This window comes from Rhipicephalus sanguineus, chromosome 1 (assembly GCF_013339695.2).
Source record: "Rhipicephalus sanguineus isolate Rsan-2018 chromosome 1, BIME_Rsan_1.4, whole genome shotgun sequence".
NCBI lineage: Eukaryota > Metazoa > Arthropoda > Arachnida > Ixodida > Ixodidae > Rhipicephalus > Rhipicephalus sanguineus.
In genome coordinates, this window is record NC_051176.1 from 303565430 (window position 1) to 303581460 (window position 16031).

General features: G+C 43.2%; 1 protein-coding gene across 1 annotated transcript in view; it reads right to left on the reverse strand.

Annotated features, from left to right (window-relative positions):
* Positions 1–1523: 1523 nt before the first annotated feature.
* The window catches only part of LOC119379389 (protein slit), a 480803-nt gene continuing 466295 nt past the window's right edge, over positions 1524–16031 (reverse strand). The window contains exons 33-34 of the mRNA XM_037648708.2: positions 15799–16008; positions 1524–8602 (exon numbers count right to left, since the gene is read on the reverse strand). Coding sequence (XP_037504636.1) covers positions 8379–8602; positions 15799–16008 — 434 coding nt within the window. The 3' untranslated portion in view covers positions 1524–8378. The remainder of the gene's footprint in view (positions 8603–15798; positions 16009–16031) is intronic.

A 16031-nucleotide genomic window follows, 5' to 3' on the forward strand; every position in this document is an offset into this window, starting at 1 on the left:
CAGATACCTAGAGAAATTGCTGAAGCTTTTTTCATTTCCCAGCACAAGGATGACTGTATTAGTCATCCTTCCATAGTGCACCTGCGTTCTGCATTTTTGTGAATGTCTTATTTTTGTTGTTTTAGCTATATGCGCTAAGGCATTAGCAGATGTGATTTGCGCAGTTCCGTATGGATTAAAGGTCTGAGTTGTTTCGATAATAAAATCAGTCGTTAGAAAGCGCTTGTCCTGTGTGTGTCTATGATTCGTTCCCGTGTCATTTTGCACTTCTCAAAAGATGAATCGTTTTTTTCAGTTGGGGGACCCTTTCCCCGCAGCCGCAGCGCTGTTCGATTTGAAAAATGCGTTCACAAAATCTAGAGCCAGCGTTACCGCGACTTTCGTTCCCTTTCAATAAAGTTACTGTGGAGCAGTGTGGATTTTCCCTGATGGGAGCACAATTTCCCTGACTTTTCCCTCAGTATTTCCAGACTATCCAAAATCCCTGAGAATTCCCGGTTTTCCCGGTCGGTAGACACCGTGACGCTTACAACGGCGCTACTCTTGCAGTACCATACGCGCGCGTTTGACGAAATAGTCAATGCGGCGAGGTTTCTTGGCACCCGCGCCGCACTCTTGAAAGTTGTCCCGCACGAGGTGGCGGCGAACGGCGGTGCAGCGCGCTTTTGTTGTCTGTTAAAAGTGTGCAGTACACTTGATGCTATGCCAACCGCGGCCGAGAAGATAGCTGAAGGCGCTTATTGTGATGTTCTCCTCACAAAGAGTAATACTGACCTAGGAAGCTCTTGGGAAGGTTGAAAAGCTAAATAAGCAGACAAAGCAGATGTACAAAAAGCCAAAGCAGTAATATGCTAAATCATATCACTGATCTTAAGCAAAGGCCTAATGCTATATAACTACTATTCTTGTGCAATCACAATTTTGAATGTTTGTTTTTCGAATGTTTGACGTGAACCTAGTTTCCAGAACGTTTTTTCAATTATTTCATATGTTTGGTACACGGGCTAGATAGGTCGTGCGGTACGTAAAACGGTAGCATAGTTATACCTGGCGATAATCTGTTAAAAAAACTTTCTCCAAAGGCTGTTTCAGTGTTATGTGTATTCTAAGCCAATTAAAATATGTACTTCTCCCCCCAAGTTGCTACAAATTTGTTTTTTCAAGCTCCTAGGGCGACATATGAAATGCCGCTAACTGCTCCAAATCAAGGTTCTTCTGCTCCAAAATCGTAGTTTTGCTGCTCTAAAAACTGCTCCCAATTCAGTTTCGGCCGTCTCACCCCTGCATCTGTCACAACACGTTTGTTTTGTTAGTCCAGCTTTGTCCCATCGACATCTTTTTCTCTGTCCATTGTGTTTAGAACTGCTTTTTAACTTGAAGGGTAATTAGAGTTATTAAAAAAATCTGTAAACAGCATATTTGATAGCTCTTAATCAGATTTGATTAATGCTCTCAAATGAGTAACTGGCAACAAATTTTGTACTTATAAGTGTAAAAGAGGACAGCAATACAAACAAAAGAAATCGGTTGCGTAACTTCACGTTTTACTCCCATAAAAAAAAAAAAAAGAAAACACTGACTGCCACTGAGTCAGTAAGGGAACAAGCTCTGGAAACAAAGAAATAGTCACTGTACAAAACCAGGAGCTTAATTTCAGTAGATCACTCATGATGTAAATGCTTTATCCACATCTTTGACCTCCAATGCACATCATACCAAGAGCAACTAAAGGGTCACTAATAAAATTTGTACTATTGTCTGAAAATTTTGACACTGGGGGCACATGACAGGTAAGCTACAACAGTTACGCTACATCAGTTATTCTGTCCATATAAAACTTAGTTTCACTGCATTTCTTGCACCTTAATTTATGAAATGCATACAGCTGCAGAAGAGTAAGTTTTGTCACGTTACAGAATTTGGACTCCATGCAAGGTGGCTGAAAGGAATACATTTAAAATATGAAGCACGGAAACGGTGACAGCTTTTACAACTGTGTGGTCACTATGGAAGAGAGTTAGTTGCATGACTACGACCCACAGAAGTGACGAGAGATCGTTGAACAGGTAATGTCGCTGGAGCCAATGTTTAGACAAGTGGACCCTTCAAGGCATCAACTACCCAACAGTTGCTGCCTTGACGAAGACAGGCCCACTAGTTCAAATGTTCGCTCCAGCAACATGATCTCTCATCACTTGAAGCCTCCATCTTGTTATGATTCACAGAGTAATATGGAAAGCAAACAGAGCACAAGTGCCAACAATAAAAAGATTCGGAGGAAAGCTCATGAGTAAAGTTCTGCGACTGCCAGATTATGATTCAAAGTGCCTAAATGATGCACAAGAATACTTCAGTGAGCTTGGAAAAATTATTAAATACAAGATAAAACATGAGCAGAAGCTCACTGAGATTTGCCTTTGGTTTCCCAACGATGCAGTGGTTAAAGTTGTGCAAGATGAGTGACACATGGGGCCATTTTGTGCTGTGTGTCTCATTTCAAATTTTTACAGAATCATAGACTAAGTGATTGCTTCCTTGCACAGAAATACAAATATCTAGAAATCAATAGCAGGATGGCAACATAAAAACTTTCTAGCATGAAAAACACAACATAAGAATGACAATAGGATCTGTTGTCTTTTTTCAGTTATGTTTTCTGTGCTAAAAAGTTCTTATGGATACGTACCAACTAGCCCGTCAATGCATTAGGATGTTGAGAAATAGTGTTTTGAAGTAGAGCGCAAAGGTACTCAACATTCATGCTTACAGGAAGGGCCAATCAAGTCAACCACTGGCAAAGCTCTGGTCCTGGATAGCATATAGGGGTACTAGTAGGAACTACATTAATTGCTCAGTCTCCATTCCTCCAAGGCAACAGTGCAAACATTGTTACTGACCCTTCTACAGGAGTGTATATACATGTTTATTTGCAAGAAAGGGAATAAACTGATTAGTGTACACAATGTGCATGTAATGTTTGTAGACACTGTGAGTTAGCTGTGTGTGCGTATATATATATATATATATATGTATATATAATCTTTGAGCGTGGCATTTATATACAGAGAAATGAATACTACATAGTGTGCCATACAGCTATCAGACCACATATGAAAACCTATGCTAAATAAAAGTAGCCACGACTGTTTGAAACTTGTCAAAATAGCTGACTGGTGAGGCAGTGCCATTACTGCACATACGCACAATTCTGTGCACCATACAAGTGATGACATGTTACACTACAACGTTCATGACAAGTGGAGCTGTCTCCACACACTCGATGCTGTTCATGTCCTGAATAGACAGACTGAGACTCCATATTTAACACCCATCACATGCAAGCAACTTTTGTGCATCTTGCTCTGTAGTGGCTGCCCCCAAGAACCTAAAAAGTTTCAAATGGATGGGAGGTGTTAACCGACACTCAGTTGGATGTTAGCAGCATTTTGAGAAGAATGGGTTCAGTACCATAAATTTCAGTGTGGTGCAAAGCTCATCAACATTATGGAACAGGTAACCTGCACTTAACGAAATAAAATTATGTTATCAGTGTGAATTTAGAAACATACATACCATCAATAGCACCTTAGTTCCACCTTAAATGTTTGATAAGTGAAAGTGTTCTTGAATGAGAAGGTTGAGAGCCATGGAAAACTTGTAAAATTTACAGCCCAGTATCAAACTTGAGTCAACCTATGTTGGAAAGGATTGGCAACATTCACGTGGTGTGAATCACACTGTGAGGCATGGCCACACCATGTCATAGTTTACTGGAAAACATAACTACGCTAGTCGAGAAATAGCTTTGCGAGGAATATTAGTTCACATTGATAGCAATAATGGCCTGCTGATGGTAATACTATATATGCCATCAGTTTAATGCGTGGCCTAAAACGGAACTCTTGTAGAGGCATACAGTGACAGAGGCATAACTTATGTCACAGCTATCGAAAGCAATGATGTAAAATCAAGTAGAGCTTCGGACGGCATTTTCACAAAAAGAAGCAACTGCACAATCCTGAGGAGTGGCGGCATGAGGTACCACTAACAATTCATCAAAAACGCTAACAACCACACGGTAAAGCAATGTTGTGGTTGCCTTCGGGCTATGCACAAGACAGTTTCTAACACTAAAGAAAAATGACAGTTTATGGAGATGGGTTGGTTACACTTTTGAATAGTAAGTAACTGACACTCAATTAGAGCAGAGATTCACTACGCAAGAAAATAACTTAAAAGCTAATTTCCATTCCAGCTAGCCACAGTGTATAACTGCTGATGTATACAGAGGGTGATTAAAATTAAGGTTTAAGGCTTTATTAAAACTCAACACTGGGAGGTATGTGAAGACCACCTTTGCAGATAAGTTATGTATCAAGGGGTAGACAAAGTGAGATTATAATTACTGCTGTCAGCCAACCAATTAATTGAGACTGAATAATGAACTTTTTATTGACTGCAGTAAGCAAGCATGTTTGTACTGAAAAGTTAGAGGCAGATGTATTTCTACACAGTTCCACTTGGCGAAATTCTTGTAGCATGTCCATGCTCCGAGAGATCAGACTAGAAAGTTTAATTGCAGTTCACATGATTACACATGCAAGGCAATGAGGATCCTCTCTGACAATGTTCCTCTCTGATGTGACAAACAGTCATTCATTGATATCGCCAGCCAGTTGTAAAAGGGTAACCGTTATCATCTTTGCCTATGTCTTCGACCCAAATGCTGCGCGCAACTGCTGCGGCACATCAGGGAGGAGTTTTGCGCCATTCCTCACTGTCTTGCATGCGTAATCATCTGAACCGCAATTAAACTTTCCAGCCGGATACCTCTGAGCACGGACATGCTACAAGGACTCCACTGACTGGGACTTTGTAGGTATACATGTGCCTCTAACTTTTAAATACAAACATGCCTGCTTACTGTAGTCACTAAAAAGTTCATTATTCAATCTTAATTAATTGTTTGGCTGACAGTGATAATAATAATCTGACCTTGTGTCCCTCTGGATACATAACTTATCTGAAAATTTGGATCTGCAAATTTGGTCTTCACGTAGCTCCCAGTGCTGTATTTTAAGAAAACCCCAAAGCTTAATTTTGATCACCCAATATTTGTAATTAATGCATAACAAATAAGGTTGGCATTAATTTTCAGCTTCAATAATGTATCCCTTATCATTTAAAGAGATTTCAAATAGGGACACATGCATAATCAATCACTCTGTGAAACCTGATTTAATGAGTTCTCTTAAGGCACTTAAAGCAACACTAAATGAATTTTGGACTAGTACAGCATTCTTCGAAGAATATATTTGAGTTTCCTTTAAAAAAAAAATGAATAAAAATGCGTTATAAGTAGCAGAGAAAAATTAAGGCCAAGAATTCAGAATTTCGCACTCAAACTGCAGCAGCAGTGTACGTCAGTGCAATGTCATGGATTTCACTCAAAATCTTTGTTTTTGCACATTTGAACTAATTTTGTACAAATATATTTTATAAGCTTACTACGTTTAACATTAGGTTCCTTTTTTAAAACACAATGTAATCTTCGTTTATAGGTCAACAAATCCCATTCAGATACAGCGAAAACATTTAATTTCATGGAGAGCTGGCTTACGAGAATGGAAATCTGGGCGAGTTTGTAAGAATGCATCATAGAGCAAGTAGTGCAAAAAATACGTCGACACAAGCCAGGAACTTAAACACAAGACGAGACAAGGCTTGCGTCAACATATTTTTTGTGCTACCTGCTCTATGAGAGCTAGCTTGTTGACCTAATATGGCATTGCCAGATGGCTTTCATTTTTGCGATTCCAGGATAACAATTACCTTTTCGGTATTCCCGGGTTGCGGATTTTTAGTACGCAAATTAGCTTCCCTATTCAGTATCTTTCAGGTTGTACCATGTACAGATTGCTGAATACAAACAGTAGTCCTACTTCTTTGGCTCTGGTTATGGAGCGCTCATCTTGATGTCATCTCAACTGTATATACAAAACAAACCTATGCCACTACAGATAGCTAAATTTTTTGTGCTTTCGATTTCATTCTTTGGCAGTGAGCTGTTCCAGCAGGAAGTTAAAAACTGCGACAATGCAGCTACTGTAGATTTCTCAACGAATATTCAAGGCCACCACGTACGGAGACAATGCACCATTGAAGTCCATAGATTCACATATAATGCTCATGATTAGCGCTGCCAAGTCAATGAATTCATTGTAACAACATTGTTAGAGCAACATCTGGTTTCACAGAGTTGAGACGACAACACATTCTCGCAGTACATAAAAAGCTCAACCCGTCAAAGCACAAGCTGTGCCAAATATGGTAGTAACTTGAGATTCTATACACTCTTATGATTGGACAGCTTAAAGCTTTCCACAAAAAGAGCAGATAACTAGTGCTACATCAGCTTGTATGAGCAATTTTGGCTTTCCAAACACGAACCTTAGAGATATAAATAACACATAGAGCTAATCACAACACCAAATGCGACAAACGGAGGGAACCAAGCACGCAAATGAGGCGCATGACAACAACAACAAAAAAATTATACAGGCTGCCAAGAACTGGAAAGAATAGTTGTACCAGTTGACATTTTTCGCTGACTGCCACTTTGGTCCCCGGAGCAGTGAGTGGTATTCACTCACTGTGCCGTTACTTTTATGGGTAATACAAAATCGGAACAGAGCTTGCTTAAATTTCTAAAAACCCCAACAGATGGATTCTCACTTCTTGTTAATCCATCTTGAACATCCTGCTGCATATAAAATGCTATTATAATTAAAAGGGCCACAACAAAATATGGCCTGGGAAAGTACAACAGCAATGATGCCTTAGAGAACTTACAATGCAACACTGGGGCGAGTTTTTTTAAAGGAGCCCTGCAACACTTTCAGCATGGCCAGAAAATGCTGCCAATCAGTAGTCGAGGCTCCTACACTCTAAGGAAAAATCGAGTATTTGGGGAGTATTCCTGCTAAACAGCTATAATAATCATCCACCTTGCGTACTTTCCTCGTATTATCACCGCAGTTCCGGCACTTAGCCACGAACGGCGCGCGTGTTATCAGCGTGACATAGCATTTTTGATAGGAAAGTGACGAGAGCCGAGTTTTCAAGAGAGGAAACGCGAGCAAGCCAGATGACGATTATTGTTGTGTGGCAGAAATACTCCCCAAATACTTGATTTTTTCTTAGAGTGTGAGAACACGCGAGCCAAACATTATAGTGCAGAAAGCGGCCTGGAATTTACAATTAATTTTCAGAGTCAGCTAGGCATAGTTCCCTCTTATTTCAACAAATGATGCCATACACCCAAATAACCACACCATATTCCCAAGTTCACAGCCACTGGCTGATCTGAGCATCGTAAGCTGCATATATAGTTACCGAGGCCACCGCAGGAGGCCGCCACGTGTCCACGTGCTCAAGGTCATGACACGCACGTGACGTAACTTCTTTCCCCCTGCCACCCCTCCCTGCTTAGTACGCTCGTCGGGACGAGAGAAGAGAGAAAGCGATTGCAGCGTGCGACAAATCTCTCACTCCGCTCGTACTTGACGGATTCTAAAAATTTTTGCGGTGGTCGATTTATGAGGCAATAAACTCCTTTAATGAAGCCATTCGATGGTTACTTGGAAAAGTGTTGCAGGGCCCCTTTAAGGGCTGCAAGACTTATAGCACATATCTCAGCTGAGTGTAGGCAAACCTAACAGAAGTGAACTAGGGCCTACATATTCTCTTAAGTTATCTTTTTCACAAAAGTGCACAATCAACATTCATTATAAACTCCATGAGAAATAATTAAACTATCAAGAAGATGCTCTGAAGTACAGGGTTACACATGTGCTCACCAGTGTATGTCAGTGGTTGACCACAGAAAGCCCATCGAATGCAACGCTGTTTGTGAATGTTAGATGAATTGTGCTACTGTTGATGTAGTTGAAATGAGGGTCATTAATTCTGGCATGCTGCTCTGGAAATGTTGCTGTCGCCAAATTTCACTATGTTCTCTTCTTGGAGGACACGATCCACTTTAGAGCCAATTGGAGGAGCGAAGTGGCAGACTTACACAATGGCAGAACGTCTAGACATGCATTGAGGCAAAGAAATATAAACCATTCTACAGGATCCACTAAAGTGATGTGAGAACGACTGTTTGGCAACACAGATCATAGAGATAGTTGTCCAATTCAAACTTTTGAGGCAGAAGCATGTCGAGCCCATATGAATCAGTGCTGTGCACACTGATAGGAACAAAAATGGCGGGGGGTTGCGTAGCTGCTCGCACGGGGTACCAGCTTGGCGTACACAATAATGAGTGGAGACCGATGGCAGCAGCCCTATACAATGCAGGCGTGTCTGTCGCGGTCTCAGCACTTACGCGAGCAGCCACATTTGCGCACCACTTCCACATGCTTGGTGTACGTTCTGCCCAACGGGCACACCATCTTGACGCTGCGCCGTTTGGTCTTGTGAGCGCGGCAACAGTGGTCACCACATGAGCCTATGCACTCGGCCATCTTGACCTTTTTTTGTGACCGGCAGCCATCTTCTTCAATGTGGTCACGATACTGCTCCTTCTGGCATGTTGGTGCTGCAATAGCAAGCAACAATAAAAAAGTCACAGTTTCGCTACAGGGGCGAAGCAATGAATGCGATAGCAACAAATTGAAATGTATCATGCAGAAAGGCTAGCAGCTCGACCCTTGCAACACGCTTTAAACACAAAGAAGGACACACGAAAAGAACACACAAGTATACACAGGATCAGCACGAACCAGCAAATGTAACAGTTGTTAGTTTGTGCTCGTCCAGTGTATATCTGTGTTTTTTTTCGTGCATTCCTCTTTGCAGTGCGAAGCGTGCTGCAAGTGTCGACTATGCAGAACCAACTAGCCACTACTTTGGCTCTTCTTGCTAGCAGCTCACTCCTTTCACAAACACCGCCGCTGCAGCAAGCGAAGTGGCCTTTGTGCGGTCCATAGCTTCAACGCAAGCAACGTGCACAAAGCTAGCTCCCCCCTCAAGAGATAAGCGCATGAGCACGGACGACCACGCCCTGTAGGTCAATGTACAGGGCAGAGGAGCACATCCAAACTCTGGCGAAAAATGAGCAGGGTGACGACCTATAAAGTGTGCCCTTTGCACCATCTCACGGGTGATACTGAACAAGCCTCAGCCACACTGAAGCACCTCAAAGCTCTGGGTACCGCCAGCGGTAAATGGCTCGCCGTTAGTAGGGAGTTTTAGTGCCACGGCCCCAAAGCGGCTTGGGTACGTAAGCCCTTGCGTTCCTTTGTATGCTCCGTGGATGCGGCTGGGAGTACAAAGGAACGCAAGAGCATGCGTACGTGGGCCGCTTGGGGGCCCCAGCACTAAAACTCTCTAGTATGCTGGAGAATGTATGCTGTGTGGTGGAGTTTACGCATCGCACTGCGGAGCGAGGGGTCGCAAGTTCGAATCCCCGGTCCCGCGCTTTGGAAAAATTTTCTTCTGAACTATTTTTCTTTGTGGATTTTACACATATCTACCTACCTATACATATACAGAATGGTACGGTGACGCTGATGGCAAAGCCCGCCGAATGTGTCTATATAATTGCTATCGCAATAATAATGTTTCCTGCTTCAGTGGTATGTATACCCCCAGTGGCGCACCGACGGGGGGGGGGGGTTTTGGGGGTTGTAACCCCCCCCCTGAGGCCGACCTGACCCCCCCCCCCAACTGCTTCACGGTCATTGTCGCCGAGAATCCAGCGTACACGTTCACGGGCCTTTCAGACGTTGTTATTTCAATTCAAGAGGTGGTCTGAGGTCGATTTTCTCTCATTTACTCCAGAAATACGTGGTATTCACCCATCTACTCCTAAACTGAAAGAGCGCAAACCGCGTGCTCTGTGGCTCTGCGTTCACTTCCAGTGAAGCGGCTTTGGACGAAAGAAAAGATGCTTTCACGGGTCGTCAGTTTGACCCCTCTTCTTTTCTTGCCCCCTCTGATTATTGCAATAGAGCAAGGAGATATTTCGGAATCTTCAAAACAAGCTATTGTTTTTTTTTATTTGTTTGATTCTCGGGGGAAGTCTAAAAGGGGCTGTGTACAATGACAATGCGCCGCGTGACTTGACCACAGACGTCGGTGCACAGTGCATGTGACATGAAAAATATTACGTATAGCAGCTCATCCAGCTGTGTACGCAGTGCTACATACATGTTTGTCCAGAACAAGAGTTCGCAGTGTTGTTTACCGTTTGTAACGTTATTATCATGTTCACACGGGCAAATCTAATGCACTTACCTGCGCACATGCAAATTATACCTGGTTCACTGGGACGCTTCTAATGTAATTAGAGATTAAGATATCAAGTGCCTAAATACCATTAAATTGTCGGTGTCACATGGCTTGATTTATTGGCACTAATGGCGCGACGACGAAATTGCGCAATGAATATATGCTGGTTTTGTCTTGAATGTGCAACTTCTTTCAAATTCTACGTCATAAAACTCATTTTATAGAAATAACAAGCGCTTTCATGTACATTCAATGCCTTACTCGCCATGGAAACGAAACTCGCTTAAGCGTGATGAACATTTCCTTAGAATAACAGAGAGCTGAGCTAGTTGGTACGTATTCATTCTAAAAAGAGACAGGGCGTGCAAACACGGACACAAGAAAGAGATCAGGACACCACAAACGCTCTAACGTAAAAAGGAGAAAAGCGGCGTTTGTGGTGTCCTGATCTCTTTCTTGTGTCCGTGTTTGCACGCCCTGTCTCTTTTTAGAATGAACATTTCCTGTTGCGATGCCGGTGGCATTCTCGTTACTTTTTCTTAAATGCTTGATATTATAGTGAACACGAATTGTGTCCGTCACGGAGCACCTTTGTTTTCCTTTAAATAGTCAATAATGTACGCTCTCCTTCCCGACAAACATTCTTTTTTCATCATATAGATGGGCTCTACAAAACCACGCCCTCTGGATGAAGCTTTTTCATCTGGCGGCCGTGACAAAACACAAAGTGAAAATGAAGGCACTCATTCAACGGCAAGCTCTAAAGTATATAGCCACGTGTCACCGCTAAAATGCCCTTTATATTCACGGTGTTACCAATTAGCGCCACTTTTTACGTGCAGACGAGCTCTAACGTAATTCTAATTGGCAGGACCGAACCAAGGTAACTATCGATCCTCCAAAACGAAAAAAAAAAGGAGAAAAGCATTTGAAGCACTTGGGCCCTTCCAAAGACATATGGTGCGAATCTTCTTTTTCTGCCTTATCACAATGCATTAATTTTGCTAAATATGCAAACTTTCTCATAAACGTTTCACTATTTGGAACCCTGTGCCCATGTCTGTCGCCATAGCAAATATAACAATGAAACACATCGAGGAACAAGCTCTTAATTCATTGCACCCGCAGTCAAAAATCTTTCACAGATACGTCTCAACGACTGTCATTCGAGTGTCAAGAGGTCATAAGTCACAATTATTCTCTCATCTAAATTTATCCAACGAGTATTCAGTTCACCCTTGAAACAGAAGACTCCCTGTCGTTTTTAGATGCCCTTGTAACTTGCAAATGAAACTGTGCAAACACACCTACACAAGTCGATATTTTCAGTTCACTTTAGAACCCCACAAAAATCCGCAATACATCAGTAGTAAAGAAGAGCCGGAACGCACTGCAGCACACAACTTTAGAAAGAAAAACAAGAAAAACGCGATATATTCAGGAAACGCGCCAGGAACGGCTACCCAAAATCTTTTATTCAGGAAGCATTTCGCTTCCAAAAACACAACGACGCAAGCTGAGAAATCCAGTAACAGGTGTCTCCCAATCAACATCACGACAGAAATACATATCTCCGCTATCCGTGGCGCCAGCAAAACCATCGCCCGTTTCCGCGGCCGGCTGAGTAACGTGACAGTAAGAACGCGAATGGCCCGTCGGCTCTTGCGCTTTGCCGCCTTTGTGCCATACACACGTGCAGTCCAAAACGGGAGGGATAAAGACCTGACCGAAGCCAGTTCGAAACCGCTAACGGTGGCGCGCGCGACTTCAAAGCGAAACCACATGTTCGAAAAGCCGCCGGCGTACTAGGCTGCCGAAAAAAGAAGGAAAAAAAAAACGGTCTTGTTGACACCCCACTCCTCCGAGCGCGTGGCCCATAGCCGACAATGGGGACCGGCGGTTCGTGAAAATGTTTGCAGCATTACGAACACAATAGCGCGTTCTATGCCTTCTCCCAAAAACCGGCCACCGGAAGAGCGTACCCAAGCCATCTTCAACAAAACTGATTGTACTGGCTGCGACGCGAGCTGCATCAGCGGAACTGAGAGAGACGAAAAAGACGTCCCCAATCCATCGCAGCTGAAGCCAATTACCGGAAATGAATGCTGGCAGGACATCGCTTTTCCCCGAGCAAAGCGCAAGAAAAAGAAAAGGAAAAAAAAGATGTACACGTACAGCCTCACAGTCCGGCACTCCAAGTATCCCCCTTTCCCTGTCTCTCATCTAACAGTGCACCTCGACACATCCACACGGCAAAGGTGCTCCCCACCACATTTTACTCTTCAACTCATTCCCACCGGTCAATCCCTCGCACTCCTCTGTTCTTTGACCGAAGAGCACTGCTGCCGCCTGCCTCACCCTTTCATACCCACCAAACACGAAAAGAAGCCCGGTTCATCCCTCCCTCGACCGCTCAAGAAGGAACCGTATGGATTCCGAAAAGTAGGGAAAAATGTTCACTCAAAGTTCCAAAGATAAGAGGGCGTCAGCGGCGCTTCGAAAAGAGTGTTTTTTGTTTTTTTCGGGGCTTGCGTTTTCTACAGGCAAATGGTGTCGCCAGCGGGGTGGCCACGCACTTTTTTTTTTTAACTTTGTTGACAGAGGACGGACGAGCTGTATTGGAGCGGCGAGAAGAAAGGCGACCTCGTACGCGGCTCGTTCGTCAAAGCGACAGCAAACCCGGGAGGCCGTACAGCTCGAGCACATGGCGATATTCGTTTAAGCACGTACACTGTGGTTCCTGCATTTATGAGCAAGCCTTGGCGCAACTAGTGTGTGCGTCGACAGCCATGCCGCAGTACCGCGCGCACGCAGGGACACCAAGCAAGCACGAATGCTATGCGAAAATCCATACGTTGCGAAGATGGGAGGAGTAAGACGACGGGGCAGAATGAGTAATTGTTTTCAAGGACGCGTGACAAGAAAATAAAAGGGCTTTGGAAAGTGCGAGAGTTATATTGGGGTGCCACGTTTTCTTTCTCTTTTTTTCAGACAACTCTCGCTCTCTCTCTTTTCACCACTTCTTTTTTGTATGTTCTACATCGGACGGAAGCTACGAAGTTTGATGTGCCCCCATGCACACGTTCAGTTCGCTCGCTAGTACTTGCTTCTGTGTCTGCTGCGCGAATCTGCGTCGAATGAGCTACCACATCACAGGGATTTCGCTGAAGCGCCAGTCGAACACGATCCTCAACTACTTCCCGAAAAAGATTCCGTGTTCAGATTCAAGAGATGCAGCGACAGCACCGGAATGCCCGATTGCGGCCAAAAAGGAAGCGATGAATCAGCACTTATCGCCTTCAGATGCGTCAATCGATCAGTCACTTATCACCGAGGATACTTCAGTCGCCGAACCTGTGCACCCGAATACATGGCAAATCGGTAAGCGTGGCTACAGTGCAGTTTATCCGTGAGCTGAGAATTGTACTGTACGTGTGCTGCATTGAGCTGTACGTATATAATGTTTATAATCAATGTCACAAAGCTTATAGCAAATATTTACGATGTACTTCCAGATTTGTAGTTTGGCGAAGCCTGAAGGAAGTATAATATAGGATGTTCTGCTCACATTGTGCACAAAATTCTCAGTTGCAGAGTTCTTTAACTGCTAAAGTTGCCAATGGGGCTTGTTTGTATGACATTTCCTGATTACTGTGGTAATCAGGCACAAGACACAATAAATGGGACACAAGAAAGGCACACGGCGCTGGGTGTCCTCGTGTGCCTTTCTTGCGTCCCATTTGTTTGCACTAACATAGTAATAATTTTTTTAACAGCAATGCGCGACCGCCAGCAGGCCGGCACGTCAGCACCCTTATCACTACCTGGAGCTGAAGAACTAGCAAAAATAAGTATTTGCCAGGCATCTTTGTTGGAACTATATTACGCGTTGGTTTATTCAATTTGCCATTTATTTTCTTCGTGCGCTGCTTCACTGAACAGTTTCTTGGCCCTCTCAAGTTTTTCAAGATCTTGCTGTAAAATGCTGAAAGATCATCATCATCATCACATTTGATATTATTATTATTATTATTATTATTATTATTATTATTATTATTATTATTATTAGCAGTAGTAGTAGTATTGTTATTACTATTTGGTATCTCATATTTTCTTTGTCGTTGCAATCCTCCAGCCTAAGCAACGAAATGGCGTATTATGCAATGTGCCCGCAACCCCCCCCCCCCCCCCCCATCCCACACTCCTGTAGGCTTCTCAGAATTTCAACCCCCCCCTGAGAGAATTCCTGGGTGCGCTACTGATACCCCTACAAATAATCAAAAGTTGTGAAACGAACAACATACCGCAAACAAATGCTCATCAAGTTTACGAAAATATTCGCAAAAATGGAAACAAAATGGTATAACGGGACCACACAGAGGGCAAGCACCTTATATAGGTATGCCTTCCCTTCACCCAATTGCATTAGCATTTCCACAATAGTACATTTTAAACAGCTATTCTTCAGTTTTGCACATATTCTGATTTACCAGTAGCTGTTGTGCATTGATTCCTCTGTGCAGTAGGCACCCTCGGACTAGCTAGTACATCAATTTTGTGGTTGCACCAATGGCAGCAATGCAAATGCAGTATAGCAATTTCTTCATAAGAACAATGTATACTAAGCAGTGCACTGCACCAGAATAAAATGCTTTTCTGAAAACTCTTGATTGTCAACTGCAGAAGTTGCAGCCCTGTGTACCAAATTGCTCCACATTCGCAGAAATTTACTGTAGGCTGTCAGGGTTCATTCTCAAAGGTGACAGTGCAGGAGAATGTGCAATGCACAATGGTTTTGCCTGTAGTGTTTCAGGATCAATGTTTGGTAACTTGAGTGAATGCTACACAGTTTTTTAAAGAAAGGAAAGGCAGGACAAATATATTTGTAAAAAATATGTCTAAAATAAGTACCAAAGGATGCAGGCTTTTCTAAGAGTGTATGTTAAATCTCAGAGGCAGAGAGTCTATTGATCTGATTTTATATTACGCATTATTAATATAAAAGCTTCATGGCTCATGATTGCAATAACTCATCTTTATGGTGTGATGTTGCATCAGGCGCAGCACCTAACTGTAGTGACAGGCATTCTATATCGTTACAACTCTACAGCCATGCTGCCACTGCATGCAACTAAATACATCAACAGAACAAGAATAGAAGCTTGGTTGCGTTGGTTTTGGAATATGATGGCATGTAGTGCAGCGTGCAAATATAGGAAAGAAGGACAGAGTAGAAAAAGCAGCACTCTTTCTTTTTTACTCTGTCCTTTTTTCTCCTACATTCATGCACTGTTCTATATGCCATCATAAAACACGAATACCAAACACTAGTGGATATTTGCCCACAAAGAAGTTACATCCGTCCTATTAGTCTTATTGGTTTAGCTACCTGACGCACTATCAAGGTGATGTCCCCAAATGTCATCAGCCGATATGACCTCACAGTATAGCTCTGCTACATGTATCACATGCACCAGCCTATCACAGCATTGAGGCTCTTACCCTGATCACAGAATGGCCCGCTCCAACCACTACGGCAGCTGCATTCATAGTTGTATCGGTCGACTGGTATGCACTTCCCACGCTTGCAGAGGTGGTTCTTGCACGGCTTGGGGTCGTCGTACTCCGTGCAACCAGGCGAAACGCGCTGCTGCTTGCGTGCATTCATCAGGTCCATCGGCTTGTCATTCACATACAGTTCCTTCATGCAGCCTGCCCCAAAAATAAACGAAGGT